This window comes from Drosophila melanogaster, chromosome 3R (genome assembly GCF_000001215.4).
Source record: "Drosophila melanogaster chromosome 3R".
Taxonomy (NCBI): Eukaryota; Metazoa; Arthropoda; class Insecta; order Diptera; family Drosophilidae; genus Drosophila; species Drosophila melanogaster.
The window spans coordinates 30,881,368-30,908,353 of NT_033777.3; the positions used below are offsets into that span (position 1 = coordinate 30,881,368).

General features: G+C 43.5%; 4 protein-coding genes and 1 long non-coding RNA gene across 7 annotated transcripts; 1 reads left to right on the plus strand and 4 right to left on the minus strand.

Annotated features, from left to right (window-relative positions):
- Positions 1-424: 424 nt before the first annotated feature.
- Positions 425-2,136, minus strand: CG15547 (uncharacterized protein). Its single transcript, NM_143576.2, has 3 exons — positions 1,761-2,136; positions 1,616-1,704; positions 425-1,560 (listed from the first exon to the last, which is right to left on the minus strand). The coding sequence occupies exons 1-3, from the start codon at positions 2,030-2,032 to the stop codon at positions 749-751; spliced, it is 1,173 nt and encodes a 390-aa protein (NP_651833.1). The 5' UTR covers positions 2,033-2,136; the 3' UTR covers positions 425-748.
- Positions 2,097-7,695, minus strand: Sap-r (Saposin-related). 2 transcript variants are annotated; one of them, NM_079858.4, is made up of 7 exons: positions 7,518-7,695; positions 7,294-7,372; positions 5,255-5,537; positions 3,353-5,180; positions 2,808-3,283; positions 2,609-2,750; positions 2,097-2,550 (listed from the first exon to the last, which is right to left on the minus strand). In NM_079858.4, the coding sequence occupies exons 1-7, from the start codon at positions 7,564-7,566 to the stop codon at positions 2,546-2,548; spliced, it is 2,862 nt and encodes a 953-aa protein (NP_524597.1). In that variant the 5' UTR covers positions 7,567-7,695; the 3' UTR covers positions 2,097-2,545. The 2 variants fall into 2 exon arrangements, with proteins under 2 accessions (NP_524597.1, NP_733408.2); NM_170529.2 differs by lacking the exon at positions 7,518-7,695 and having other exon boundaries at positions 7,294-7,459.
- Positions 7,696-12,670: 4,975 nt separating this feature from the next.
- Positions 12,671-19,321, plus strand: Cyp4c3 (Cytochrome P450 4c3). Its single transcript, NM_079859.4, has 8 exons — positions 12,671-13,038; positions 16,136-16,251; positions 16,313-16,429; positions 16,496-16,655; positions 16,745-16,814; positions 18,129-18,417; positions 18,479-18,758; positions 18,816-19,321. The coding sequence occupies exons 1-8, from the start codon at positions 12,804-12,806 to the stop codon at positions 19,154-19,156; spliced, it is 1,608 nt and encodes a 535-aa protein (NP_524598.1). The 5' UTR covers positions 12,671-12,803; the 3' UTR covers positions 19,157-19,321.
- A 29-nt stretch (positions 19,322-19,350) lies between these two features.
- CG33483 (uncharacterized protein) lies at positions 19,351-20,794 on the minus strand (the record flags this gene model as incomplete). Of its 2 annotated transcripts, NM_001202398.1 has the most annotated exons (5): positions 19,351-19,506; positions 19,567-19,734; positions 19,800-19,955; positions 20,496-20,651; positions 20,703-20,794. In NM_001202398.1, the coding sequence occupies 5 exons, from the start codon at positions 20,754-20,756 to the stop codon at positions 19,351-19,353; spliced, it is 690 nt and encodes a 229-aa protein (NP_001189327.1). The 2 variants fall into 2 exon arrangements, with proteins under 2 accessions (NP_001189327.1, NP_996313.2); NM_206590.2 differs by lacking the exons at positions 20,496-20,651; positions 20,703-20,794 and adding an exon at positions 20,009-20,068.
- Positions 20,795-23,600: 2,806 nt separating this feature from the next.
- Positions 23,601-24,165, minus strand: lncRNA:CR46220 (long non-coding RNA:CR46220). The gene has a single exon (NR_133492.1). It is a non-coding gene; the product is annotated as a long non-coding RNA:CR46220 (long non-coding RNA).
- Between the last annotated feature and the right edge of the window lie 2,821 nt (positions 24,166-26,986).

The window sequence follows — 26,986 nt, forward strand, 5'->3', positions numbered from 1 at the left end:
ATATAACTTTAAATAGATCATTTTTGTGTTGAATCCAAAGCCTGTGGATCAACAAGGATCAGTGGAGATGTCTTGGTTTATCAGTTCCAAAATACTGATGCGCTGCTTTAATCATTTAAATATGTATAAAATCATACGATTGGATTTTAGCCTGCTCGATGCAGCTTAAATATTACTTGGCTTGACTACCAAAAGTACATATTAAGGTGTACATTAAAGCACAACCCAAATCTAGATTACTCCTTCCATCAAAGTAAATCGCTGAAATCCAAATAATCCAGGCGAAACCTATTGTTGTTCTTTAATTGGGTTAATTGCAACCACTGCAGGCCACTTTGCCCCGCGAAAAAGTGTGCCATATGCAACACACACTTTTGCACCGAAAGTTGGCCCATAAATTTAATTTGATTTCATTGTTTGTTTTAATTTACAACGATTTTTTTTATTGGACACTTGAAAGGGGCGAAAAAACTTTGCCATTTGGCCAGCGGCAAATTGGAGGCTAAAAAGCTGTTGCTCCTGTTGATTTTCCTGCCGTGTGGGATGCACTTTTTAGGGGCAAATAAAGAACTGCAGGACCAGCATTTTAAACCCTCCTCCCAAAATTCTGCGAGTGCGCAATTGCCAGTTTAAGGTGGTTCAACGGGTGCAATGGCTGGTGATGCAAAAATTGCGCGCATTTTAGTCCATTTTTTCTATGCTTCGCCAAACAAATGATGGGGGCAACAGGTGTACTAGTGAAACAAACTTATTCCCCTGGTGGAGCTTCCTCTGCGGGAGCTTCTGCTGCGTGAGGATGTTCTTCAGCCACTGCAGGGACTTCAGGCGCAGCAGTAGCCTCTTGGGCAGGAGGAGCCACTTCAGGAGCGGGAGCAGTTTCGCCTGGCTCCCCAGCAGCAGCGTCACCCTCTTCGGACTCGTCATCTTGAGCTGGTGGCGGTGGAGCTTCATGAACACTTCGGTCTGACTCCGCATCTGAGCCCCCAGACTCGCCTACGCCTTCCTCCTCCAGGTCGTGCAGGTCCTCCTTGGACTCCTGCTCCTCAGCCTCCGGTTGGATTTCCTCGTAGACAATAACTTCCTTCCACAAAATCTCCTCGTCCACACAGACTGGCTCCTCGTCATGAGGTTCTACGCGCTTATTAAGGTCCAGATCCGAAATACCGGGCTGAGATCTTTCGAAGCCTCCACAGGTGACACAGGAAGACGATGAGAGCAGCATTGAGGAATGCGGGGATGTGGTGGACAAGGGTGCACTGCTGCTCTGCGTTTTCTTGACTCCCGGCTGCGCGGCCCGCGCACTTGGCTTCGGAGCATAGGTCATGGTGGTCTGCTGCGATTTGTCCTGGATAGCCACATCCGGTCGCTGCTGGCACTGGTTGCTGATTTCCGGCATCTTTGGATTGCTGCGCACCAGGTAATCGGAAACACGCACCTTCCAGTTCTCCTGGCTGCAGTCGGTGTTCTGCATTATGTCGTAGATCTCCTCGAGCAGCGGCTTAAGCATCGGCCTGTTGCAGAAGTTGTTGTGGTCGAACATTTGATGGGGCTCGTGAATATCTGAAAAATTCGATATATTATTTTTTACTTTATTAATCTCTGTATCGCTACTTACAGTTGGGAAAAATAAAGTTTATCTCACGAGCCACGCTGTAACTGTTCTTGGTGACATGGATATTGCGTTCCAGATCCGATGCCGAACCACTTAAAGTCAAATTGTACCTAGAGAACTTATTATTTTATTTTAAAAGCAAACTCACAAATAACAAATCATGATGTTGAGCAGCTCCTGCACGGCGTTTTCCTTCGTAACTATGAACGCCTCGGAAACACCCTTCGAAAGCAGAATGACCTCCAGCATAAACCCCTTTTCATCGGCATAATCGGCATAGAACTCGGCGGCAGTTTCTGGCGAAAAGGCAATCCGTCGATTACCCTGAATCTGGAAGCCCTCGGCCAGCAACTTTAAGAGCACCGGACGCCGCTTGTGCAGATAGTCCGGCTTAATGATAAACAGGGAGTTCTCAAACATGTCGGCTAGAAAATATATACTATTCCAAGGGGAATTGGGAATTTTCAATAATGTGCTACTATGTCGGTTTAAGTTTTCTGTATGATTTATAAGATCAATGTTCGTATTTTACACAGTTTTGCTTGATATCTTAAACTACACACACTGCTCAAATGACTTCGGACACATGGGGATATCGATACAAAGTTTGCGGCTCGTGAATTTCGCTAATTTTTATGTTGAAATTACGATAAGGGTACTGCTTAGTGTAAGTGTTAGTTTAGTTAAGTTTAACTTTTTTCAGCCGGCGTTTGAGTGCGTTTATAAATTCAGTTTCATCACAAATTCACCTAACAAATTTAGAGCCAAAAACCGGGGTACAAAACGAAAAGTAAGTAATTATGTTTCATTTACAGTAAATCGTTATAGAATGTAAACAGATATATGTAAAGGTATATGCATATATAAAGCGTGGGATCGGGTCCCTTCTCCTTCAAATCCTCCGCGCCTGGTTCGTACATCACAACGCATCACTTAGGCTGTTGAAGATAGTAAATTAGTAAATGTATTGTTTGGGTCCTTCAACCTATAGCTTACCTGAAATTCTAGCAAAGGCCAGCGAAGACTTCTCGCTTTCGAAACACTTGCCAATCTCGGCGCAAATATGCGACTGATCAATATAGGGTCGTTTGGCCAAGTTCTTAATGCTACTGCCATAGATGGAGATCATCTCAGAGCACTGCAACGCAAAGGAACTTATAGATATTTATAACATTCAGGATTGTAAGTTACATACGATCTTGTAGTACTTGGCTGGCAAGTTCTCGCATCCCACCGATGTCATCTGTAGGGCTGTCACTTCGGATACGTTATCTTTCTTCTCGCGCAGGAAGGGCAACAGAGCCTGGGTGACTCCATGGCACACACCACACTCCAAAACTTCATCGGTGACGGCCACGCTGAAGCAGAGCTGCAGTTTCTGGCACACCTGCTTGGGCGGCACATCGCTCAGCAATTTCAGGACCGCAGAGGCATATCCATCGACGAAGGTGTCGCACTGTTTGCGCACCGTGGCTGGCAGGCGATTGCACACGGCTTCAATCGCTCGCTTAATGTCGTCCTGTTCGGTCTTATTCTTTAGATCGGCATCCAACTTGGTCATGATAAATTCGCAAAGGACGCAGGTGGGCGGCTCCTTGATGCTGCTAGACAGCTTGTTGTCCTGGCGCGGCAGAGCAATCACGTCGTACTTCAAAGCCTCATCCACTTCGACTGTATTACGAAAATGAAATTCATTAGTTTAAACGTATACTTAACGTAGCTCTAGAATTTAATACTCACGATCATCCAGATCAGCCAGGATGCACATTCCCAACTCCGTGCAGATAAGCTTGGGATCCATTTCCTTTAACAGCAGATCGGCGATCTTATCGCCGTACTTGTCGATAACCTTGTGGCATTTAGTGTTCATTGGCTTCCTCATTCGGTCGCAAGACTCCTCCAGGATATGCTTGATGCTGTCTCTGGTGGGGTGCTTGCCCATACGCTTCTCCAAGGTCTTAACCAACTCCTCGCAGATCAGGCAGTTCGGAGCAGCGGTGAATCCTGGGTCGAAGGCCAGCTGAGGGGGCAGCTCCTCAAGGGACTCAATGTCATTGAAGCTGATTTCCTCACTGCTGGATTTGTCCTCACCATCGACATCGTCCTCCAGCGAGATGCGCAAGTCCCAGAGAGCGTAAGTGGTCTTTGGGCAGAGCTTCAGTTGGACGCAGATCTCCTGCGGCTTAAAATCTGTGATCAGCATGTCGATCAGCTCATTGGAATAGGTGTTCACGAAGTCTACGCATTCTTCCTTTATCTCGTTGGGCAGATGGCTGCAAAGGCCATTCAGAACCTTTTTGATATTATCCTTGGACTTGTTGTCGCGGATCTTCATCTGGGCCTGCTCAACGGCAAAGAGGCACAGAGGGCAAGTTGGGGGATCCTGCTCATCGCTGGCTGGCTGGGGATTGAACACTTCGACATCTTCCTTCTTGGGCAGATTCTTCGGGCACATCTGCATGAGGGGGCACACGTCACGAGGATTCAGTCCTTGGACGAGCAGAGCTATCACAGCATCGCCATACATCTCCACGAAGTTGCGGCATTGACCGGCAACTCCCGAGGGCAGTTTGGCGCAGATGTTCTCCACGGTGTGCTTGATCTCGTCATCCGTGGAGGGGGTAGCCAGAGTCTCCTGAATGAAATGCAGCATGTACTCACACAGGGTGCACAGCTCTCCACCCTCGACCAAAGCTCCGGGATTAGCTGCACCCATTAGGTGATCAATGGGCAGCTGCATGTCCAGGATCTCTTGCTGGCTGAACTTCGGCTCACTGGCGCCCAGTTGCTTCTTCTCGTGCTTCTCCAGCTTCTCGATGGTGATCTTTACCTGAGCCGGCTCAATAACAGGCAGCAGCGGCATGATTGGGACATCCTTCATCGAGGAGGCGGAGTTCTTCTGGCAAATGCCGATCATGCAGCAGGCTCCATTGGCATCTAACTTGCTGACCAGAGTCTCGTAAATCACATGGTAGTATTGGTCAACAATGCTAAGGCACTCGTCCTTGAATCCCTTTGACTGCTTGCAGAATCCTTCCATAACTTGCTTGAACTCCGTTTCAGTGGTGTTGGCCACCAAGACGTCGCGAAGGTGCTTTACTAGTTGCTCGCATAGTTCGCATGGAATATCATCGCCGGCATCCAAGGCAACTAAGGCTTCTTGCGGTTGCTTTTCCTCTTCATGCTGGTGATATCTGGAGGCACACACTCCGGACACATGGCACACGGCATCCGTGGTCAAGTGCTTGCTCACATGGTCGTAGATATCATTAAAATAGGTGAGCACAATGTTGGCACAGGCGTCTGAGAAACTAGATAGCGATCCGCACATATGAAGCATCGTTTCCACCATGTCATCGCGATCGGTAGCCGCAAATTTCGAGTGCATCAGGCGGGAAAGCAGGTTGCAGTTGCCGCAGGAAAGTTGGTTAGGCTGCATGGCCAACTCGGTCTCCTCGGAGCTGTCATCTTCATTCTGGACGGTTCCATCAAGACCAGCCTGAATGCCGTTCTTATACAATTCGTCGATGCGAGCACTGTTGCAAAGTCCGGCCACAGAGCAAACTTGCTGAGGATTGAAGGGAAACATTTTATATATCAATAAAAGGTTTAGGAGGATGTGTTGTAGAGGTGAAAACTCACATCTGGATTCATCTGCGAGGCCAGGGCCTCGACCAACTCGGGCAGGAAGTCATCGGCCACCTTGATGCACTCCTTCTGGATCGGCTTGATCGGAATCAGCTTGCAGGAGCCCTCGAAGACCTCCTTCAGCTCCTCCTCTGTCTGGTTGCTCTTCAGCTGGTCGCGGGCCTGAGTAACCATGTCCTTGCATATCGTGCAGATGGAGTCCGTGTCCACCGGCACCTTTTGGGTTTCCCAAACGGTTTGGATGCAGTGGCGGGTGGCACGACATTCCTTGGAGTTGCTGGAAAGGAAGCAGACATAAAGTTAGCAAACTTTTTTTTTGCTGTTAAGATAAACCCATCAGAGTAAGCAGTCGGATACTAAGCTGATTGTGCGAAATGCCGCTGTTCGGATCAAATGACCCGCATTCGTAATCGAGTGGCCAAGCCAGAATCGACGAGTCAGCAAAGACCAGAGTCCACTAAAAAGGGAGTAGTCCCCTATCCACTTTAAGAATGCACCCACAGCTCACATGATAATGTTGGGTCTTCAATGAATACAACGAAGCATTGGACTGGTAATAATTTTGATTTTTGAACATCCGAGACGGAACGAAATGGTTTAATAATCATCAAACTTATGCTGACTAAATCAAAGCCCATATCATCTCATATAAGCAAATAGCATTTAAAGCACAACACTTTGATGGAAAGTAACCCTATATTTGTTCAATATAAATCGATTTGACTGATTCGAACGGAAAGTGCTAATTTCCATTAACATGAAGAGACGCCTGCGGTGGAATCGCCAGGAATACCAAACAAAAGCGTCTAAATAGCAAAAAATCAGCACTGATAAGCACGGAAATAAACAGTACATATGTATGAATGATATATCTGGACGTATCCACGTATATATTATTCACTTGGCTGCGCATTCACAGATATTGTTTTCTGAATTTTCAACAGCAATGGCGACGTTTTTAATTTTTGACACTCTGCAATTGAGAAACAAAGAAACGGTTAAGAGCCAGAAATGGCGGATTTTCCTGGCCATTTAAAAATAAATCAATCAATAAACAAAGGAATTACGACTAGCGATAAGCGATGGATGGGTGCTTAACAAATGTTTTCAGTTGCCTATTGATCGCTTTTACTCTATTAATGATGCAGTCCATGTAAATGTTTTCAAGTTTATCTTGGTGTAACATACATACATATGTACGTACAGTATAGCTTCTGTAAGGTGATCCTTTGTGGCCGCAATGTAATATCACTCCATTGAGGAATTTACAATTGTGAGTATGGCTAAGATAAGGGTTTCAAGTGCATTGTGATTGTGTTAAGGCTTAGAAGTTGCACTTTCGGATGTTCCCCTGTACTCATCATACGCCTGAGGGATTAGTCAGAATTCGTTGATAAGGAACAACTGTTGCCGCCTACAGCGAATTAACAATGATAAACAAAGCAATCATGTGGTTTGTTTGGCGGTGCACAGAAAAGGGAGCTGTGTCAAAACGATCTGCTCCTCTGGATTACTCATGCATATAATCGGTGTCGATAAAGTTGTGCCCCCTACGAGCGCTTAACTCTGCCGTCTAAATGTTCCGACTGGCGGTACTGTTAATTTGATTTGTACAGCGAATGTGCAGACAAAGGAAATCCAGAAATATGGGATATGAAGGCAGAGAGTATTGCGAAAAGTGCACTCAGAGAAAACATCGAGTCTGTAAAACAATACAACGCAAAATAAGGGGACGCAATTAGAGCGGCACTAGTGTTAAGTTTGCAATAACAGGGGTTATCGGCGAATAGAGCTATGTAGAGCAAAGTGATTCGATTCCCGATTCGAGTGATAGTCTTATCGGCCGAGAACAAAACAGAACAGACGAGTCTTCGCTGCAAACAATGGGCAAGTGAGGCGGAGAAGTAATATCGCTATTTGGAGGGGGGTTAAGAGAGGTTAGCTTTTCGCCTTCGAGAACTTTGTGGTGTTCGATGACCAAGCGATTTATCCGAATATACCGTTTATTGTATCACCCACTTTTTTGCACTCACCTGAAATTTCCGCACCAGTAGGAGGGTCCCCAGGTGCACTTGCTGGAGCCCAAAAGGGGCGTGGCAGCGGCGAAGACGCCTGCAAGAAAGCAAACAAACAAAGAGAGCAACGGTTGAGGAACAGAGTGCACAGCACGAATACGCAATAAGCTATGACTAAACTATTATTGTGGTTCCCTTTCAACGTCGCTTTTCGCACTTCTCTCCATCTCTTCTCCACTCACCAAAGGCGCAGCACAGTGCCAAAACGGCCAAGAGGCCTGCTCTCTCCATTTTCCCGGTTTTAACTGTACTTCTTAAATGTCGGCGGAGATAGTCCTCTATTTGCAGCTACGTATTTATTTCTGAACGAAAACTGAAGTGCAATTGCAACGATTGGTTCAATTTTTTATTTGTCTGTAGTGTGGCCGCCGTCTGTTTCGTCAAATATATACCGTAGCGATATAATAGTGCGACCAGTCAGCGATTGAATTATTGTTAAATTTATTTAACGATACTTATGGAGCAAGACTTGGATAATGCTTTTAGCATAAAACCAACCCAGTGTATACTTAGCAATCAGGGGGGAGCATGGACTCGAACCGCACTCTGTTAATAACAGAGATCTGTTTTTGCCTTTCAAAAAGCCATAAAAACCTCCGAGGAAGCTATCATAAAATGGGGTCAGCAAATCATTAAACTTAAAATGGTATAATAAACAATTAAGTAACCGATATGAAACTATTAGATTTGGGCCACCTTTCTATAGGGTGTTAAGTACATGGAGTACTTGAATACGTTGTCCTTCAAATTATAACTTCAATTATCGTAGAAGAAAATTATTGCTCCTAAAGTCGGAACAATTTATTAAATCACTCACTCAATCAACAAACAAAGCCTTCGCCACCCGCAAATGCCTCACAATGTATTTATAATCGATTGCAATCCGCAGATTTAATTACATATTGCCGCGACGAAACTATGACAATAACCATCAGCGATGTTCTTGAACTTAGCGCGGTTATTAATACGCCCCTTTTTGCCCAGCCCCATCGCTTAACCCCCCTTTGGCCAACTTGGCCAACTGTGCGACGTGAACTGGCAGGCACATGATTAAATTCTATTGTAATTGCGGGTTAATTGATGTGAGCCTGCCCAGATGTAAAGCTCGCAGGCATAAATGTTGGGGAAAATGCATCTCACTCGTAATGGCCGGCTAGTAGATTTTTCTCGCGATGCCTATCGGCGTGTAATTCTCGATTCCGAGGTGCGTATCAAGATCTGTGTGAGAATCGTCTGAAGATACATTCGCAAAGAATGCCAGACACATTCTCACAGCGATTGAAAGTCGAGGTCATCTGGTGGTGTTTGCCCAACGAAATGCCAAATGCAAGCGCCGATCCGGCCAATACGGCCATAACATGGCTATATCTGTGTCAAAACCAACGATTTGGCTGTTCAGGGGCTTAGAAGGAAACCTGAAACCTGTCGTGTTGACCGTGGATTGCAACGCCTGCCGTGCATTTCGGTTCTTTGACGGAGATTAACCCACTGAGACCTTGCTGAAATACTTGGTACTTAGAACCAAAAATTGTGGAAATATTAAATTGCACTCGATTAAATAGGAATTGAATTTAAGGTTTATGTGACCTTAGGCGAGGTACCATGGGGTAGTAGAGGGTTAATTGCAGCCAGACACTGCACTTGACACTTGAAGTCTGGCTGCGAGATTGATATTATGGCAATTGAGTGGACCGCCGCCAAAGAACAAGTAATCAAGTTCAGCAGTGAAGGAAATTTAGGCAATTAACACGCTTATAAGTGAAGCAGTAAATCATTGGACTAACGTTTAATTTCGGAGTTTCAAGAGCGAGATAATTTTCTGCTTTTATCCGCTTTTTTATGTCATTCATAAATTTGTTTACTCTAGAAGCGACTGCTTGTTTGGGTCTTTGAATTCAGCCAAGCCAAGTTATAGTCGGACAAAGTACAAAGTACGCCTTTTATTCCCTCCCAATTAACTTGGTCAAAAATCAGGTTCGGAAAGAATTAAATGCATCCATCCACAAGAGTGAAATTTCCGGCAGTTCACACGCTGGCAGATAAAATCGAGGCTCGAGATACATTTTGTGTTGAGTGACCCGCGGAGAGATTGGTAACAACTCTAATTGCCGCGATTGCCAAGTGCGTCACATAAGGCCCGTCTAATGGCTAATTGTTTATGGCCACTTTGGCTGACCTCTTGGGCAATTTCCCTTTCCCTATCCATGAAATCCGCCTGAAACTCCGAAACAGTTACTTTGGGGTAGTCGCTTTTCGGAGATCAGAGAACGTAGCTCACTAACTACTGCCTCACCATGCGGAAATGAACTTGACCTTATCGAGGGGCTAAAAGACCGCTAGCCACAGCCAAATGCCAGCTAATCAATTCAGCCACAACTGCTGGCCATAATTTGTGAGTCAAATCTTCAAATACTGTCTATAATGGCTATAAGCGAACGAAACCCCCAACAATAACAAAGCAGAAACAGTTGAAGTTATAGTTAAGATCTACAACTCTTTTATAGCTGACTTCGAGCGAAGGCTTCTCGACTGACTGCTGCTCTTCTTCCGCACGTAGTCCGTCCAGCATCCAGATCAAGTTCAGGTGTGGATTTGGCCATAAAGATGCAGTAGTCTAGCTGGGTTAGAAGCGCTAATTCTCGAAAACTTTGACCCATTGAACTGCTTTGCGTGAGACTTCGCTCATGATTTGTTTATGGGAAACCAAACACGTTTGCCACGCTTATTTTGAATCGATAAAAAGTGAATAAACCACAGACTCACGTAGAAATGTCAACAACCGTTAACTGGTCATTATTATGTAAATCTAAATACAAATTAGACATCCTGATAAGGAAGTGTATTAAATCATGTAATGAAGAATTTCACTTAACAATCAAAATAAAAACTTTAATGTTAACTTGGTAATTAGTTGTAAAAGATTACTATCTGAATTTATTTTTTTAGTTCGGAAATGCGCAAAAGGCGGAATAAGAGCAAATTTACTTATTTTAAGTCTATGCACTATTAGTAGTACTTATCAGAACTTATCACCAAAGACGTGCCATGTAAATGAGGGTCATCTAATTCCAGCCTTCTTTTTTATTTTTCTGCACTGTTGAAAACTTGTCTAAGCAGGAAGATGAATGAATACCACTCGTATCGTATTGTGGCCTTGATCTTGAAAACAGTAGAGGACGGCCGGCCCTCCGCATAAAGATACTCACCGCCTATTAGCACCGACATGCGAGATGCTCGGATATTGGATTCGGATCCGATGCAAATCAGTCATGGATCGACTGCACGTAGGCATATTATCATCGACATAGTCCAGTAGAAAAATCGGAAAGCCACATCAAAACAAAGAGCATCGCAACACAGCCGCTTTGAAGGGGAAGCCCCTTGGGATACTTGAGTCTTTAAGAGCGATGTTCTCTGTGTTTTGCTCTAATCTGCTGTGGAATTGCATGACTATATAAAGTAAACAGAAATACGCAGAATTAGATGATAAAATGGTTAAATGAAAACAGAAGTGCTTTTGAGCAGTGACTTGGCGCTTTTTCCCCCGCGAAGCTGTTAATTCTTCTTTAATTAAAGAACGAGTCGCTCGCCGGCTTCTTCTACTTCCTAGACATTATTTTCAGTCTCTGGGTTTCGTAATCACTTGGCTTCCTAGCCATAAAGTCGATTGTAATGCGCCATCGATTTCATAGAAATTTCTTACAAAAGACTTTTGCTATGTGGTGTCTGACCTTTCGATTGAACTCTTCGAAAGGCTTCGAATTTTGGTATGCAAAATTGTGTTTAGAATTCTAGATTGGGGACTTCAGGTCCGGTTCTCTAATATATATTTACCGTGCCAAAAAAAAAGAGGTATTTTACTTCTGGGATTATGTCACAATCTCTGGATGTGACGGGAGCTCCTTTTAAGTCTTTAGTTATGCATCAGTAATACAAGGTTCTATGGGCTTCAGTGGAACAGGTTCCCTGGCTTACAAAATAGAAAACAGAAACGAAACCCAAAACGCAGACGGCGGAATAATATTAATTTTGTTAGCTAAGAACCCAAAACGAGTTACGCTGGTTCCAACTCGATCTTCATCAATAAGAACGGGCACGAGTTTGAATAGTGACGGACACTAGGAAACTTCCTCCTAACCTTGGGTTACATTTAACATGCGCCAGTCAATCGGATCTCAATCTCGATCTCGATCAAATCTCCACCTCGAGCTATCGCTAATTGTCCAAGAATCTTCTGACTCACGAAGGTTGTGTCAACCCATAACTTCGGTTTCTGAAACACTCGAATCAAACGCTCCCATTATTAAGTGTCTACTAGCGTGCGTTTAAGCTTGTTTTAATTGCACTCTTATAATGAGATCCGAACCTGCAGTTAATGAGCGATCGTAGAATCGAGCGGCTTTATCCCAGTGCCAGCCTTCTTGCAAAAAGCTATCCAAGGCTGTCTGGTGGCTATGTCTGGGCGGAACTCAACCTCCGATCCAATCCTATAACTTTCAATAGACTTCAAAAAGGGTTGACAAGTAAACGCCCCTCTTTGCCGACTGAATATGATGAGATCTTTCAGCTTTTGAAGTTTGCCATTCAGGCACAAGGGCGAGATACAAAAGCGCTTGGTAAGAAATTATGCGAATCAATAGGTTGGGTAAGACGAAGATATACTGCTCTTACCAATTCAATTTCTGATATTCGAAAATCAAAATTTATGGTGTGTGTGCCATACTACTACCACACCAAGAAGAAGTTCTACTGCTATTCTCATAACATTTCACACTAGTGATGCTATATCGATTGATAAAAAGAACAGATTTAGTTCAAGTTCAAATTAAATAGCTTTTGAGACCAACACATATTTACATAGAAACACGTTTAACCCAACATCTGCATTCGAAAACAGGTATAATGAAATAATACATTTCCCTTTTGGCACAGCTTTCTTCAGCATTGACAAACTTCGAATTGGAACTGAAATGCCTAGGGCATCTAGGGGCTTAAAAGTACACAAACGTCACATATGAAATCGTAATCCAAACTGCAGCGATTTGTAGGTCCCATAAACAGTGGAAAGGCCCAGTCATCTAGGCAACAATGCGACTGCAAGTCGCTTGTTTTGGCCACCTTTTTTGCCCCGTCTTTGTATGTGTGTGTCTATCGCTATTACCACTACTGGCGAGCCCGGCTAAGAGATCGAGATACTCACGAATACTGGCGCAGATACTCAGCCTCAGTTACAAATGCGATTCAAAGCCGAGTTCGCGAGACGAGAGCTCGAAACCCGAAACGCTTGGCCCGAAATTTTTAGCACTTCTTTTTAAATTTTTGTGCAATCTCGGTTTTTTGGTTAGTTGTCTATTGGAGTTCGCAGCGCTTGAATCGACGGGTCCGGGTTCGAATCTCCGTGCGATAAGGATATATAGCAAATAGAAAGTGAGACTGAACGCCTATAGATCTGTGGATACTCCGCGAAGATGTCCTCGAAAGTGATAACCTCGTTAATGGCCGAGAGCATACTGCTCTCAAAAGTGGGCCAAGTGATATCCGGCTACTCGCCGATCACGGTTTTTCTCCTTGGATCCATTCTAATTTTCCTCGTAGTCTACAACAAGCGCCGATCCCGACTGGTGAAGTACATCGAAAAGATCCCGGGACCTGCGGCCATGCCCTTCCTGGGCAACGCCATCGAAATGAATGTGGATCACGACGGTGAGTGTTCGGAGTCACAAATTCTTACGGTCGTTGTGGTTGCTCCAGTTAGTCATATTGACCCTGGAGTCATTCTCTGATTGCTAGGGCAAACAATCGCCGACGAACAGGTGCTAATTTCTGTGATCAGCTCCCAATGAGGCAGTCATCCACGTCTCGAAATAATTCGAATATCTGTTAAAGACCAGTGTTAATGAACTTTACTTTCCGGAATTCCGAATTGCCGATCTTCACTTTCGTTGCGGAAGATGGCGTGCCCAAGATTTTGGCCAAGTTCGTGGTCTCTTTGGAGCCAACTGCTAATTGATTTATAGAATCTCACGGGCAAACATTTCAAAATGCGAAAACCTGTTAAAAATTAGATTGCAATAAGCTGTGATTTATGCATTTTCTGTTCCTCTTTGTTTTGTCGTCCGGCGGAGCACATAATTTAATTAACAAATTTTGTATTTGTTTGCGATACGCCACATCGTCGATTGGAGGCAAATAAAACGTGAAAAAGTCGCCGCCATAAGGGGCAATTGAGCGTGCAGTTTTGGCATAATTCTAATGAATTTTAATTGCGGGAAAGTTTCGGTGGAGAAGAGGTTCCAGCCTTTGAATATTTTAACAACTATTCCACTATTCCACAAACCAGTCGAATTACGTCTGATCTCGATATAAGGGCCGGATCCAACGACTTTCACCGGACAAGGGGCAATTTAACCCGCAATTTCACACGCAGTTTACGTGAATTTGTTTGCTCATCTCAGAAACAATTACCGAATATGAAGAATCGGCGCCGAAACAGCAGCCAGAAGCCGTTCATAAATCACTCACATAACAAGCTCGCCAAACACTCGGCGCCGTGATAAAAATAGCCATAAACTGCGAATAGACTGGGCTCAGAGCTTAAGGCCCAGAAAAAGATAAAGAAGAAAAGGTCCAAAACGCTAGCGGACAATGGAAGCGGACTTGATCTTGACACTGAATCGCATAATATAGCCATCGTAATTGGACCCGGCTTGGTTCGGATTCTCAATCGATCGATCGAGGGGCTGATTAATTCGCATTCCGCGGATCCGGCGTTTTGCAACCTCCCCCCCTTTTGAAGACAAAGCGAATTAACATAAATTTCAATGCGGAAGAGCCAGATACAAGATACAAGTTCGAATTCGAATTCGGCACTTGGCCACTGCAATGGATTCGTGTAGGAAATGGATTTGATAAACGTATGAAAAATTGCTACTCATTCGATGGGTGCTAAGCCCCGAATGGATTCGATTCGTTTCCGTTTCGAGTTCTTTGTCTTTGTCTTCGTGATTGTGGAGCCCCAATCAAGTTTTGGATACTTCATTTGGGGGGGTTCTATGGGTTCTCTCAATGCTCCTCGTCTAGCCCAATTAGCATTTACATTTAACAGATTTACAACCTGCTTTGATAGTCTCGAAAAGAACCTTAGAAACCCGTTTGATTAGTCAGAGAAATGCCTTGCTAATTCGTGCCATTAACATCCAAAACTTTAAGGTCGCGATAAAATCAAAAGACTTGCTCAAGAATATTTCTGCCAAGGCAAGCGAGCAACTTGCATATCATTTATGGACCGATTAGCAGCCAGTGAGTTTTATTAATTTTTTATAATTTAATTTAAGAACGAATCTCGAAATGTCCGCCGTCTGTTTGCCTGCGCAATTACGAGGCTTTTGTTAAGTGCTAAAAACTGAAAATAAAATGAAAAATGAAATATGATGTTGCAGCAACTCGGGCTGAAGGTCAAGCGGTTCTTGATCGCATACATTTTCCAAAGATACCTCGGGCTGTTGAAGAGGCAGCTCGGCAACATTTAGAGTGGAATGATGTGGAGTGCTGCCAAGGCTCAAACGGGTTTTCAGTTCTGAGTCTTCAGAGTTCTGCTGCCAACAAAACGGGGGTCATGGATTTTTTTCGAGTGGCTGTAGGTGTTTCGGGGGTTTGTTTTGGCCTCTGTGCGATCTGGTAACTGCTTTTTAATCTGCACTACCAATGTCAGCCAAGAAATTGTGACAATCGCAAATGATACCAAATTGCCTGCGTAATCGCAGTCTATTCAAATGACACACAACATCTAAAAAAATCGGTTGCGAAGGGAAATCCATGAGGTAGGGTAGCAAAATGCGCCTAGCGTAATGTAAATAGGTTTGTTTCCATAGGTGATACGACCTCTAGAGTTTCAAATGAAACAGCGAAGGTGTGTCGGCTTAGACTTGGCTAAGGTTTAATCACACACTTTTCCCTTTTAGCAATCGAGAGAGATCTTTGTTCTTGGCAAAATCCCCCAACACTTTCACTTAGTAACGTTATTTCAGTTTTACCACTTCAAATTCAGTTTGCTATGATATAGGTTCTGCTAAATCTTTGTATTGTAAAAATCAACACATTTATGTTATGCTTTTTTATGGACCTAAACATGTCTAAAATTACCTGAAGTAATTACACGAATTCGTAGACCTTGTTGATAATGGAGTGACCCCTAGAGCGGCAAAAGAGTATGCATGAAAAGTGATTTCTTTTGGACAAATCGACGTTCGCTGGCCCAGCTTCAACTTCCGATGAAAGAGCGGCCCAGAGTCCCTCCGTTTCTCACCTGAGAAATGCCCCACCTGATGATCGCGAAATAGCGATTCGCTATTCGGGCGGTGGGGTTACATAAAATCATTATTAGAGGCAGAGATTGCTGAATGGCCGCGCATCGCTGTTTGCGTTGTGTGTTTCATCTTTTAATTAATGCAACACACATGAGCTGCGGCGACACATAAACATGTTTACATGGATTTGTCTATGAGTAACGTGTTTTGGCCAGAGTTTCGGCCGAGAAAAGCCCGGCTTATTAACTGGGCCACAAAGAAAGCAATTGAGGCGACCTTCGTGGGGTCGGCGAAGGGGCAGCAGCGAACGCGAAATAATTACTTTGACATCTGGGAAATGTGCACATACATAAAATTACACACTATTTTGACCACAAATAAGTTAATGAATCAAAAGTGATAACATAAATGCTGACGTAAATTACGCTCCCACCCATATTGTTTGAGCCAACCGAGTTAAACTGGTTTTTCGACCAACTCCTATCATTTTGCAGAGCTCTTTAACCGCGTCATCGGCATGCAAAAGTTGTGGGGCACGCGTATCGGAATCAATCGCGTTTGGCAGGGAACAGCTCCAAGGGTGCTCCTCTTCGAGCCTGAGACCGTGGAGGTGAGTTTGGATAAACAGGCATAACTGTAAAACATAACTAATTTAAAATTAAATATAACAGCCCATACTGAACAGCCAGAAGTTTGTGAACAAGAGCCACGACTACGACTATCTGCATCCTTGGTTGGGAGAGGGTCTGCTTACCAGCACAGATCGCAAGTGGCACTCCCGCAGGAAGGTGAGTCCTTTTGAGCTGCTCTTACAACTGTATTGTATGATTATTTAAATTTAACCTACACCACAGATCCTCACACCTGCCTTCCACTTCAAAATCTTGGACGATTTCATCGACGTTTTCAATGAGCAGAGCGCAGTCTTGGCCAGAAAATTGGCGGTGGAGGTGGGCAGCGAGGCGTTCAACCTGTTCCCCTACGTCACGCTCTGCACCTTGGACATTGTTTGTGGTGAGTGTCAATGCCGCTGGGGATCGGATATGTTTTCCAGATCGGGTGACATTATTCGTGGCTAATTGCAAACGTAACTCAATTCACAGAAACCGCCATGGGTCGCAGAATTTACGCCCAGAGCAATAGTGAATCGGAGTATGTGAAGGCGGTCTATGGGTAAGATATTGTCAATAACTCGAAACTAAGATGGGCAGATTGCATGTCGAAGTTTTCTTGCTAGCTTTGTAATCAATGTTAAAATTGATAAAACATCCTGTCTTCGAATCGACATTCAATCGAATTCATTGCGATCGAAATTATGCCAAATTACCTATAATCATATAAAGCAATCGGGTTTTCATCAAATCCATGCTGCCGCTAAGTGTGAACGATTTTTTGATCTGGTTTCAATTATGGTCATAAATGGCATTCATAAAATCAGATATAAGATATATAATATTAGGCCATTGTGTTTTCGACCGATGTTGATTGAAACTGTTTTTGGCTATTACAAGTCGTTTCCTCTTTGATTTTTATAAGAAACGCTAGTGTCATAAATGGCTTAAATGTCTTAAATGTGAATTCGTCTCACGCGAATGTATTTAAACGTTTATAATAATCTTTTGATTGTATTAAACGAAATTTGTAGTTTCATGCAATCAGCTTTTTCATCAACACAAAAAACGGTGAATAAATGTACTTAATTTAATAACAAATAGAATAACAATGAGAAAATTGAAACCGTTCAAGAAAATCTGTTGTCAGCCTGAAAATATGCAATTTACTACTTCAGAGTCGTAGTGATATATTAAACTATATCTCTGCATACTTTTGGAGCGGAAGTTACAAAATGCTGCCACACAAATATGTATACATTTGAAATCCAGTTATGACCCTCAGAATATAATTAAAATATATCACAAAATCCGGCGACCACTGGGAATAAAATCATCAATACCAAATACAACTCTTCCTCATTCGCCGAAGAGTTATCAGCGTTGTGGCAGCAGTTTAATATCGAGAGCTGTCAGAACAGCTGTCAGGAAAGAAGACACCCTTTAGATACACATGTCCTTCCACCTCCCGAACCATTTCCCCAACCTGCCCCCATCCGCCCATTTTCACCCACAATTCTGCCCCGTGCGTGCGTCAGTGGGTGGTGGTGCATCCAAGCGCAAAATATGCGAGATTAAGATGTCAATGGGATGCTTGAAGTGCTTCCAAGCTGATAACAGAGAACATCGGACCCATCCTTCCACTCCTCCCAGCCACGCCTCATAGAACACACACCCATCCAGTGCACAGATGACTAACTTTCAATTTAACGCAACACTTTCTCACTTTCCCTCATTTCCTGTGAGAAACTCTAGAAATCGGGACCAAAATGGCACTGTTTATCTATTTAAAAACCAGCGCAAAGCTTTTCGTTTGCAAATCAAAGAAAACTACCTCAGAACGTTGAGTTTACAATTGTTATTTTTCTTCCCGCAGCATTGGATCGATTGTACAGAGTCGGCAGGCGAAGATTTGGCTGCAGAGCGACTTCATTTTCAGCCTGACCGCGGAGTACAAGCTCCACCAGAGCTACATAAACACCCTGCATGGATTTTCCAACATGGTGATCCGCGAGCGAAAGGCTGAGTTGGCCATTCTCCAGGAGAACAATAACAACAATAATAATAACGCCCCCGATGCCTATGATGACGTGGGAAAGAAGAAGCGCCTGGCCTTCCTGGACCTTCTCATCGATGCCTCTAAGGAAGGAACTGTTCTTTCTAATGTAAGAAGATGGGTGACCCTGAAATGTCTTTTTTTTTATTAAATATGAAATCCCGTTGTAGGAGGACATTCGCGAGGAGGTAGACACCTTTATGTTCGAGGGCCACGACACCACCTCTGCGGCCATTTCCTGGACACTATTTTTGCTGGGCTGCCACCCAGAGTACCAGGAGCGCGTGGTGGAGGAACTGGACTCTATCTTCGGCGATGACAAGGAGACGCCGGCCACCATGAAGAACCTTATGGATATGCGATACCTGGAGTGCTGCATCAAGGACTCGCTGCGCCTGTTTCCCAGTGTCCCAATGATGGCTAGGATGGTGGGCGAGGATGTGAACATTGGTACGATCTAAAGGTTTTTGCCTGCGAGAGCTCTTTTAATTGGCTTCCCTTCCATAGGTGGAAAAATCGTGCCCGCCGGAACTCAGGCCATCATTATGACCTACGCCCTGCACCGCAATCCGCGCGTCTTCCCCAAGCCGGAGCAGTTCAATCCGGACAATTTCCTGCCGGAAAACTGCGCCGGACGCCATCCCTTCGCCTATATACCCTTTAGCGCAGGACCGCGTAACTGCATTGGCCAGAAGTTCGCCATTCTGGAGGAGAAGGCCGTGATTTCCACGGTTTTGAGGAAGTACAAAATCGAGGCTGTGGATCGCCGGGAGGATCTCACGCTGCTGGGCGAGCTCATTCTGCGGCCCAAGGACGGCCTACGGGTTAAGATTACTCCAAGGGATTAAGGAGCTGATTTCCTGCCTCGGAACTTACCCCGTTCGAACTTCTATCCAAAGCCCAGTTGTAAATAGAGTTAGAGTTAGCCGGATATGTTAGGTCTAGAGATTAGTTTATGTTAAACTTTGTAATCGATGGAATTCTGTATAGCTTAGGAATAAACCTCTTCGCATAATTTGTTAAAAGTCCCAGGATTGGGGATTCATGAAAGTGTTAAAAAAAAATCTACGGTTGCGCGATTAATTCCGTATGCATACCAGTCGGAGTGGAAAAGGTAATCCCCATGGGGAAACTTGATGTCTCCGTTAACTTTTTGATTCATAAAGTTTGTAGGCAATTTCTCAACTATTAGATCATGCTGAAATTTAAAAAGAAAAGTATTCAACTGCTCAATCAATCGCCGGATCAGCACACTTACATCGAATGGGCAGGTGTGGTTCATGTTGGAATGATGTTTAAACAGCCCATAAAAGAAACTGAATATCGGATTGTACTTCGAGTGTCTCAGGGCTTTGCAAGCATCGACAGTGATATTGTATAGAAATGGTTTGTAGCCATTGAAACGTTTGAGCAAAGAGAAGTTCACCTGAAATGAAACAATCAAATTTGAATTCAGCACTGAATAATGTATTCATTTTAGTTGTGACAAACCTTCACTTTGGTTATGGGTACCTTGTGTAGGTTTACTTTAAGCGACAAGTACTTAAAGCTCCGGTTAACCGACTTCAGATGGCAATACTCAAAATCATCAAACGCTTTATCCCAGGAGGTGCACTTGATATTCGTGAATTCCACCAGCGAGGCTATCTTAAAGAAAAATGTGCTTTAGTAAGACTTTAAAAAATGCACAGCATGCATACTTCTGTGATCAGAGAAAGGAGCATAATGATGTTGCTCATCAGCGCTATAAGTTTCCACATAATGATGAGCACAATGATACTGACTTAAAGAGATTCGGTTTAACACTGCACAAAAACCAACAAAGCTTTTCAGAAACAAAAAACACAATTCATTAATCACAATTTAAGTACGCATGAACCAGAACTATTTGCATCCGTCTAATATCCTAATAATGTTATTTTAATTTGTTACAGTCTATTTTATCAGTAAACATAATTTCTGTGTTTTTGCGTTCAGTGATGGCATTTCATATGCAAAATTTAATGATCCGTCATTTCAGGCATTTTATAAAAATTTTTCAAAATTTTAGCTTACAATTTTGTATAAATTGTGATTATTTTTCACTCGCACAACTTTGTGTGTTTTGGTTAGTCAACCTTTATTTGTACTTACTTTTACCTAAAATGGTGGATCATATAGTGGATATTTAACCATTTTTAAACTTACCTTAACTTTCGTAACGGGAATCTTATACATTCTTACTTTAACTGATATGTATTTGAAAGTACGATTCACAGACTTCAGATGGCAGTACTCAAAGTCGTCAAAGTCTTTGTCCAAAGAAGTGCATTTGATATTTGTAAACTCGAAGTCAGAAGTGCTCTAAATAGAAATGGTTACACAATGAACTCTTTCTTTTCTTTTCGTACTTACCATATTCACTGAGTGAAATATTACAATGATTAAAAGTTTGTATTTCACTGACATCGTTAGAATATTCGGAATCTATTCATATAGTTTTGTATATCAATATAGCTCCATGTCTGATGGAGCTATAAACTATTGTAGTTGTTTTTAATTGTGTAAGCCTGGGCTCCACAGCTTCGCTCTCAGATATTACGATATTTTATCAATTAATTCTAAACAAAAATTAATGGATGTATTAAAACGGGATGTATCATATTAAGCAATCAAATGTAATTTTTATACTTTCGTATGAAAAACATCTTCATTTGGTTGCAAATCGATCACACTGTGCAGTGGCCTAATAAAATCGTTTTTACATCTCTGAATTAAGTAGGGCTTTTAATGAATATGTGTTTGATACAGTTGATATCCACTGAACGGCACTATCTGTCTGTCTGTAACCTTTTCCTCAATTTCTTTTTTCTTGTATCTATCATCGTTACTTTTTTTTTTTTGCAAAATAGAGCGGCGCCAGAGCTTAAAGGCTACTTAAGTGTGCTCATCGTTTGTAATGCACAAATAAATGCGGCGGACAAATAAATGGGTGGTGCGGTGTGCGGCCATTGGTCGTCGTATGTGTATATCTGAATGGATATTATGCGCATATTTCCCGGGTCGGCGTTAGATAACTCGAATCGGAGCAAGAAAAGATAGCTGGCCAGATAGATAGATAGAAAGATAGATAGCTAGATCGATAACCGGCGACGATAAGCGACCAATGACGACTCCTGCGCCGGAATGGGCAAACAATCAATTAGAATGGCAAAATCTTCGCAAATGCAATAAAAATCCACGGAACGCAAAGGGCTTAAAAAGTAATTCCCGAGCTAGAAAAGTGTGGTCGGTGAAAAAGGGTGATCACCACCAGCACCGGCTGAAGAAGAGCGGAGAAGTGTCCCTGAAATCATGACGATCCCTATCGACCCGCCTGCGGGAAACTCACCCACTTACGAGTCGCGGCAATAAATCGATTGCCACTGCAACCGCACTTTATATATGGGTTTATGCATTTACAATGCCAGCGATTATTGTTTGCTTTAGTTTACGGCCGGACTTTAAAACCAATCGATCACAATTGGCCAGTGACCAAGCTAGCTATGTGTGTCATGTGAACGGAAGCTTGGCCCACAGCTTTTTCCCAACTAACTAACTTTCCGCGGAATCTTCCGCCCAGCATATGCTATCCGCTATCCAACTCCCGGGGTAATTATGCGAACTCTCCGCGTTCCCCGACTCCTTGCCGGATGTCACTTAACCGGATTGCGCTTGCGACATCAAAACAAATTGCACTCCCTCGTGGATAGCACACAAATCTGATTAGAAAAACATTTACAAACGCAAATCGCAAGTTAGCAACGACGTTATCCTGTCGGCAGAAAGGGGCCGTCCGAACCCACCCTGACATAATTTGATGTGTGAACTTTGACCGACCCACGATGCTACGGCTCCGGGATGGGTCTAATTTGATTGACGTCAACGCGCCCGGAAACTGTGGGAAAGGGAGGACGCACTGAAAAAAAAAATATATAGAATAATAAGTGAAAACCTGTAGAGTATTATTTCAACTATATCGAACATAAAGTGTTCCACTTAAGTGAATCGTTTTAAAATCAAACTTTTCCTTTCTTTTTTCCCAGTGAAGTCAAGAAACGATTTCACAATGGACCGCAAGTGGAAGAAGACCCAATCCGCTTCTGTGGCAGGTAGCATCCGAGTCCGGCCCGGGATCCTGTTACTGTTCCTTCAGCGAGTCCGTGTCCTCGCCAATGGAAATGATATCCAAACAAACTCAATTTGGTGTGCTGCCAGCGCCTTTGATAGATTAGCAGACAAAGCGAAAGAGGCGCGACTGCAGCGACACGTGACCACCAGTCCTGGGCGGCGGTGGGTGGTTGTGGAATGGTCTGGTGGTAGGCGGTGGTGCAAGGACACTGACAACTCGTATTCGTATTCCATTTGGGCGAGCATACAAAATTGATTTGGTTGTAGCACAAGCAAAATATTTGCCAACGGCAGGCAGCCATTAAACAGCTGCTGCTATTGCTGAAATTTGGAAATTCCGTCTCCTGATTTTCCAGCAAGGACACGTGCCGGTCGGCGATGGATGGCAATGGCTGGCTGCTGGTTGGGTGGTGCACTTGCCAACGCCACTGTCACGTGCCACAGGCGGCAAATTAAACAAGGCGCAACATGGGAAGCAAAAGTTTAACAATGCAGAAAATTGAAAAACAATCAAAAAACCCGGCCGCAAAGAGAGGAGGGCAGTGAAAGTTAAGTGCCGGCATGCATCTGAGGACACAGGATGTCTGATACGGGATTCGGGCTGCGGGATAGAGGATTCGGATATATTCCTCTGTTTGCTCGAAGCGCGCTTTTCGTTTCGTCTCACTTTATTTGGCCATAATTAGCTTAATGCGCGCAACAAACAAACCGGAAGAGGCCGGGGTGACGAGGAGCGGAAACGGAAGTGGCCGAGCTGCCATCCAGAAGTGAGCTGGCCGTGCATGTCCTTGCCTGGCATTTAGCCAGGCCAACGGCAATGGCAGAGCAAACAAACGTCCCAGCAACGTGAACCAGAAGCAGGGCCACGAAAGGTCGATATTAGTAATACCCTTCTACCTGTGTGGCTAATAAGCTAAATAGATCGTTTAGAACTTCTTCTCGAATTACCTAACATTCTTAAGTAATGTATATTAACAGATTAGTTAGTTTTAGCTAATACAAAGTAGAATAATATATTATTAGATTTTTATATTAATCTGATAGTACAAATATTACTGAATCATAGTATATATATAACACACATACATTGATCTCATAATATACCTTAAAATAAGTATTATGTGATTAAAATCATTTCTTTTTCAAAATTCACCAACATTCAAAGTCAATCAGCAAGTCGATACACCCCGCAGAAAGGGAACTGCCGGAAAACGGAAACAAGGCAAACAGAATGCACGGAAAAAATTAAAATCATTAATCCCCTTAAAAGGTTCTTAATCTGCGGCTGCTGCTGCTGAATTTTGTTGCTTCATTTGCCGTCGTCGTTGAGTTTTTGCCAGCCATTTGGGAATCGGTGCCCCTGCATTGCTCATACGCAGCGTTGCCAAGTTGGGTTCCCCCGGTGTGTCGGCTCCTCTCCCTGCCGACCAATCTGCTATATATATATTCAGTTAGTTTGTTTTTTTTTTGCACCTACATATATTATTTGTGCTGTCAATGAAGTGTCCGTTGGCTGTCATCGCCCTGCGACATCATCATATGACTCTGAGTCAGGGGACAATCAGCTGCCAATTGTGATTAGTTCTCGTGCAGAGTGCAGATTATGTTCGATCTTTGGCGAACAAACCGACGACCCTGGCCAGTTTGGAGCCACATGCAACAGTTGTTGATTGCCACCTCCGTCAGCGACTGCGATCGTAAATTGAGCAAACATTTGTGGCTGTGCAATTGCATCGCAAGTTTTATGGCACTCGCCAGGGCCTATACTATATACATATATACATGTATATGCACATATAGATATTTTCGCATTCGCATGTATACTCGGGCAATTTCGAGTACGAGACGAGGGCAAACAGCCCGCTTTATGACTGGCAAACCTCCCGCCGAATGGCAATGCAAAAACTGGCGCAATCAGCAAAATGTAAATAATTTCACTGCGACCCGAAACAGAAAACAGAAACAGCAGGCAACTGAGCGTCTGAAAGGTGGCAAAACAAAAAGGCGAACCTGGCGCAAATAAAATAATAAATTTTATACAAAATTGACAAGCTGGCTTAGCCGCAGCCGCAGTTACTGATAGCCAGCCACTTTCGATGGAGTGGCCGTTGGGAAAAACTGGAGGGCAAAGGAGTAGACCACTCACGGACAGCACTGCAACGGTCCAATAAACAATAAACAATAAACTATTAACAATTTAAAAATAAACAATAAGCAGAGCACAATGCAGCCAGAATCATGCAGTAGCCAGCTTGGTAGTTGGCTCACTTTGAGCCGTAAACGATAAGCATTTAATTGCGAAATCTAAGATAGACAGTCTCTCAGATAAGTAAAAGGTCTCATTTTTAAGGCTAATTGGGTGTAACATGTCATTTCGGGGAAATGTTCTCTTTAATAATATACGTTTAATATCTTTATAATTATCTTTTCTAACATACTTATCTTCCCAACAAACCCCGCGAAATCTAATTAATTTCGCCCCCCCCCCATGAAAATTATGACAGGGGTGGCTAGATAGATCGCACCCTTATTTGGCGACTGAAATCAAAACGAAAACAAAACGAAAACTTATGTTCCGCTGCCGTCTACAATTGCACCTCCCATCCATCCGCACGCAGTCAAAGAAAACAAAGCTCTAAAAAAGAAAACAAAAATAAAATAACAAGGAATTTAAATTGAAATTATTTATTTTTGCATTTTGAAAGCGTTCGCGCGTGTCAAGGATTTCTCACGCGCACCAGTCAACCGACAAAACGATGACAAACCCCTAGCACCGAGTACCAGTACAATTTGGCCAACCCTCGATGTCACTTTCCCCAGTCGCTGGGCGGGAAAAATAAGAACCGCACGCCTTTGCTTTTTTAATTTGAAAATATAAAAATAACAAGGCACCCGCGCGTATTCAAATGTCAAAGTCTCGCGGAATCCGCTTTTCCAACCATTATTCCCCTTCCGGAAAACCTTATTTGCATTCGAGGCTTCGCGGAAATCTCTAAAATCTTACGCGAAGAAGCTGCATTGACTGATATAACAACTGTAAGCGAAATCATAATAAAGTATCCTCAAGATTTTGGTTCGTTTAAGTGTGAGAAATAACTGTTTGTTCTGATGAATATGATCCCCAATATGATGGACTCGCACAATTCACACCACTTTGAGGTCAAGGTCTGACGGTCATTGGCGCCCTGGGAACTCTGCAAATCTATTTTCAGAATGGATTATCACCTCCAGTTATGTAAACGAGATAAGCACGAATCCGAAGCAACAGCTGATCGCCAATAGCCGCACATTGAGGTGGGTTCCGAATCGATAGCGTGGGATAGCGATCCCACTTCCTCCCCTAAAAGAACCGACAAATGCAGTAGTTAGCCCAAGACATCATCTCTTAATCCTTGGGCACACACACCTAAAACTCGGCACCCAGTGCCTCCGTGGGAATGCCGGAGGGAAGCGGCACCTGCCTGTCCAAAACGGAGAACACGGAATTTGGAATATGGTATATGGTATATGCAATATGGTAAATACCGGCCGAGTGTGATGGATAAATCTGTAATCACACACTCTTACCGCTCCGCTACATCAACGTCGGAACTTCGTCGTCGGGGAAGCCGCCGTTTTGATCCGCTGGCTTACGCAGTTGAACCACCGGACTAAGGCAGTCCAATAATTTTCTGGTTCCCCACGCAGCGGGCCAATGAGTCGGCGGCCACATAGTCAAGGAATACGAGTGACGGCGGTGTGGGGCGCACTGGAAAAAAGTTAGTTACATTAAGGAAAATCTAGTAAATTTCATTCATAAATGAAATCCAAAAAGTATGATGTAATATTATGAAAGTACAATGAGCGTGTTTCGTGTTACTAATCATGAAATACTTGAGCAATACTCACTTTGTCTCCATGCAAATATATTTTAATATATCAAAGCGATTTAATAAATTTCAAGTTAAGATATCATGCGGTCTTATCTAATGACTATTGACATTCTTTCAGTGTAGACTGGCGGATCGGTGAAACCATGCGACAGTCGCATCGAAGTCTATGGGTATATATGCGTATATGTGGTATAGTCAGCCGACCGATATTCCCACTCTCACTCCTGCTGTCAGCCACTCCCACTGCCACCCACCGCCCCCGCCCACTGCGAGTGCTGCTGCTGTCTTTCGGGCGCTATAAATCATAAGCAAACATTTTGATATTGTAATCCCCAATTTAATCCGTGCGCATAAAAAGCCAAAAATCAAACTTTTCGACATGGGCGGCGGTGTCTGTGATGTGCCTTCTGCATTTGCTTTGTTAGTTTTTCTCGCTCGTTCGTTTCGTGTTTTTTTCGCTCGTTTGCCCAAAAAATTGATGGATTACCTTGGCCCCCCATCCCGCCCCCCCAAGAACCAGGTGATAAGAACTCTTCAGCTTCTGTTTGTTGCTTTTTTCCTGCTGGCGATGATGATGTGGCAACTGTTGCTTTTGTTGGCCGCCGTGATTTATTAATTAATTATGTGCGGACCGAAACTGCGTCATTACGTGGAGTG

What these genes read in the sequence shown, in the direction of transcription:
- Cyp4c3 (NM_079859.4), top strand. Translation starts at nt 12,804, where the DNA reads ATGTCCTCGAAAGTGATAACCTCGTTAATGGCCGAGAGCATACTGCTC. An exon ending in TCGAGCCTGAGACCGTGGAG is followed by an intron (nt 16,252 to 16,312) that starts GTGAGTTTGGAT and finishes TAAATATAACAG; the next exon opens with CCCATACTGAACAGCCAGAA. An exon ending in AAGGAACTGTTCTTTCTAAT is followed by an intron (nt 18,418 to 18,478) that starts GTAAGAAGATGG and finishes ATCCCGTTGTAG; the next exon opens with GAGGACATTCGCGAGGAGGT.
- CG15547 (NM_143576.2), bottom strand. Translation starts at nt 2,032, where the DNA reads ATGTTTGAGAACTCCCTGTTTATCATTAAGCCGGACTATCTGCACAAG. An exon ending in AACATCATGATTTGTTATTT is followed by an intron (nt 1,705 to 1,760) that starts GTGAGTTTGCTT and finishes TTTGACTTTAAG; the next exon opens with TGGTTCGGCATCGGATCTGG. An exon ending in AAACTTTATTTTTCCCAACT is followed by an intron (nt 1,561 to 1,615) that starts GTAAGTAGCGAT and finishes CGAATTTTTCAG; the next exon opens with ATATTCACGAGCCCCATCAA.
- Sap-r (NM_079858.4), bottom strand. Translation starts at nt 7,566, where the DNA reads ATGGAGAGAGCAGGCCTCTTGGCCGTTTTGGCACTGTGCTGCGCCTTT. An exon ending in CCTGGCTGATCTGGATGATC is followed by an intron (nt 3,284 to 3,352) that starts GTGAGTATTAAA and finishes TTCGTAATACAG; the next exon opens with TCGAAGTGGATGAGGCTTTG. An exon ending in CAGCCAAGTACTACAAGATC is followed by an intron (nt 2,751 to 2,807) that starts GTATGTAACTTA and finishes TTTGCGTTGCAG; the next exon opens with TGCTCTGAGATGATCTCCAT.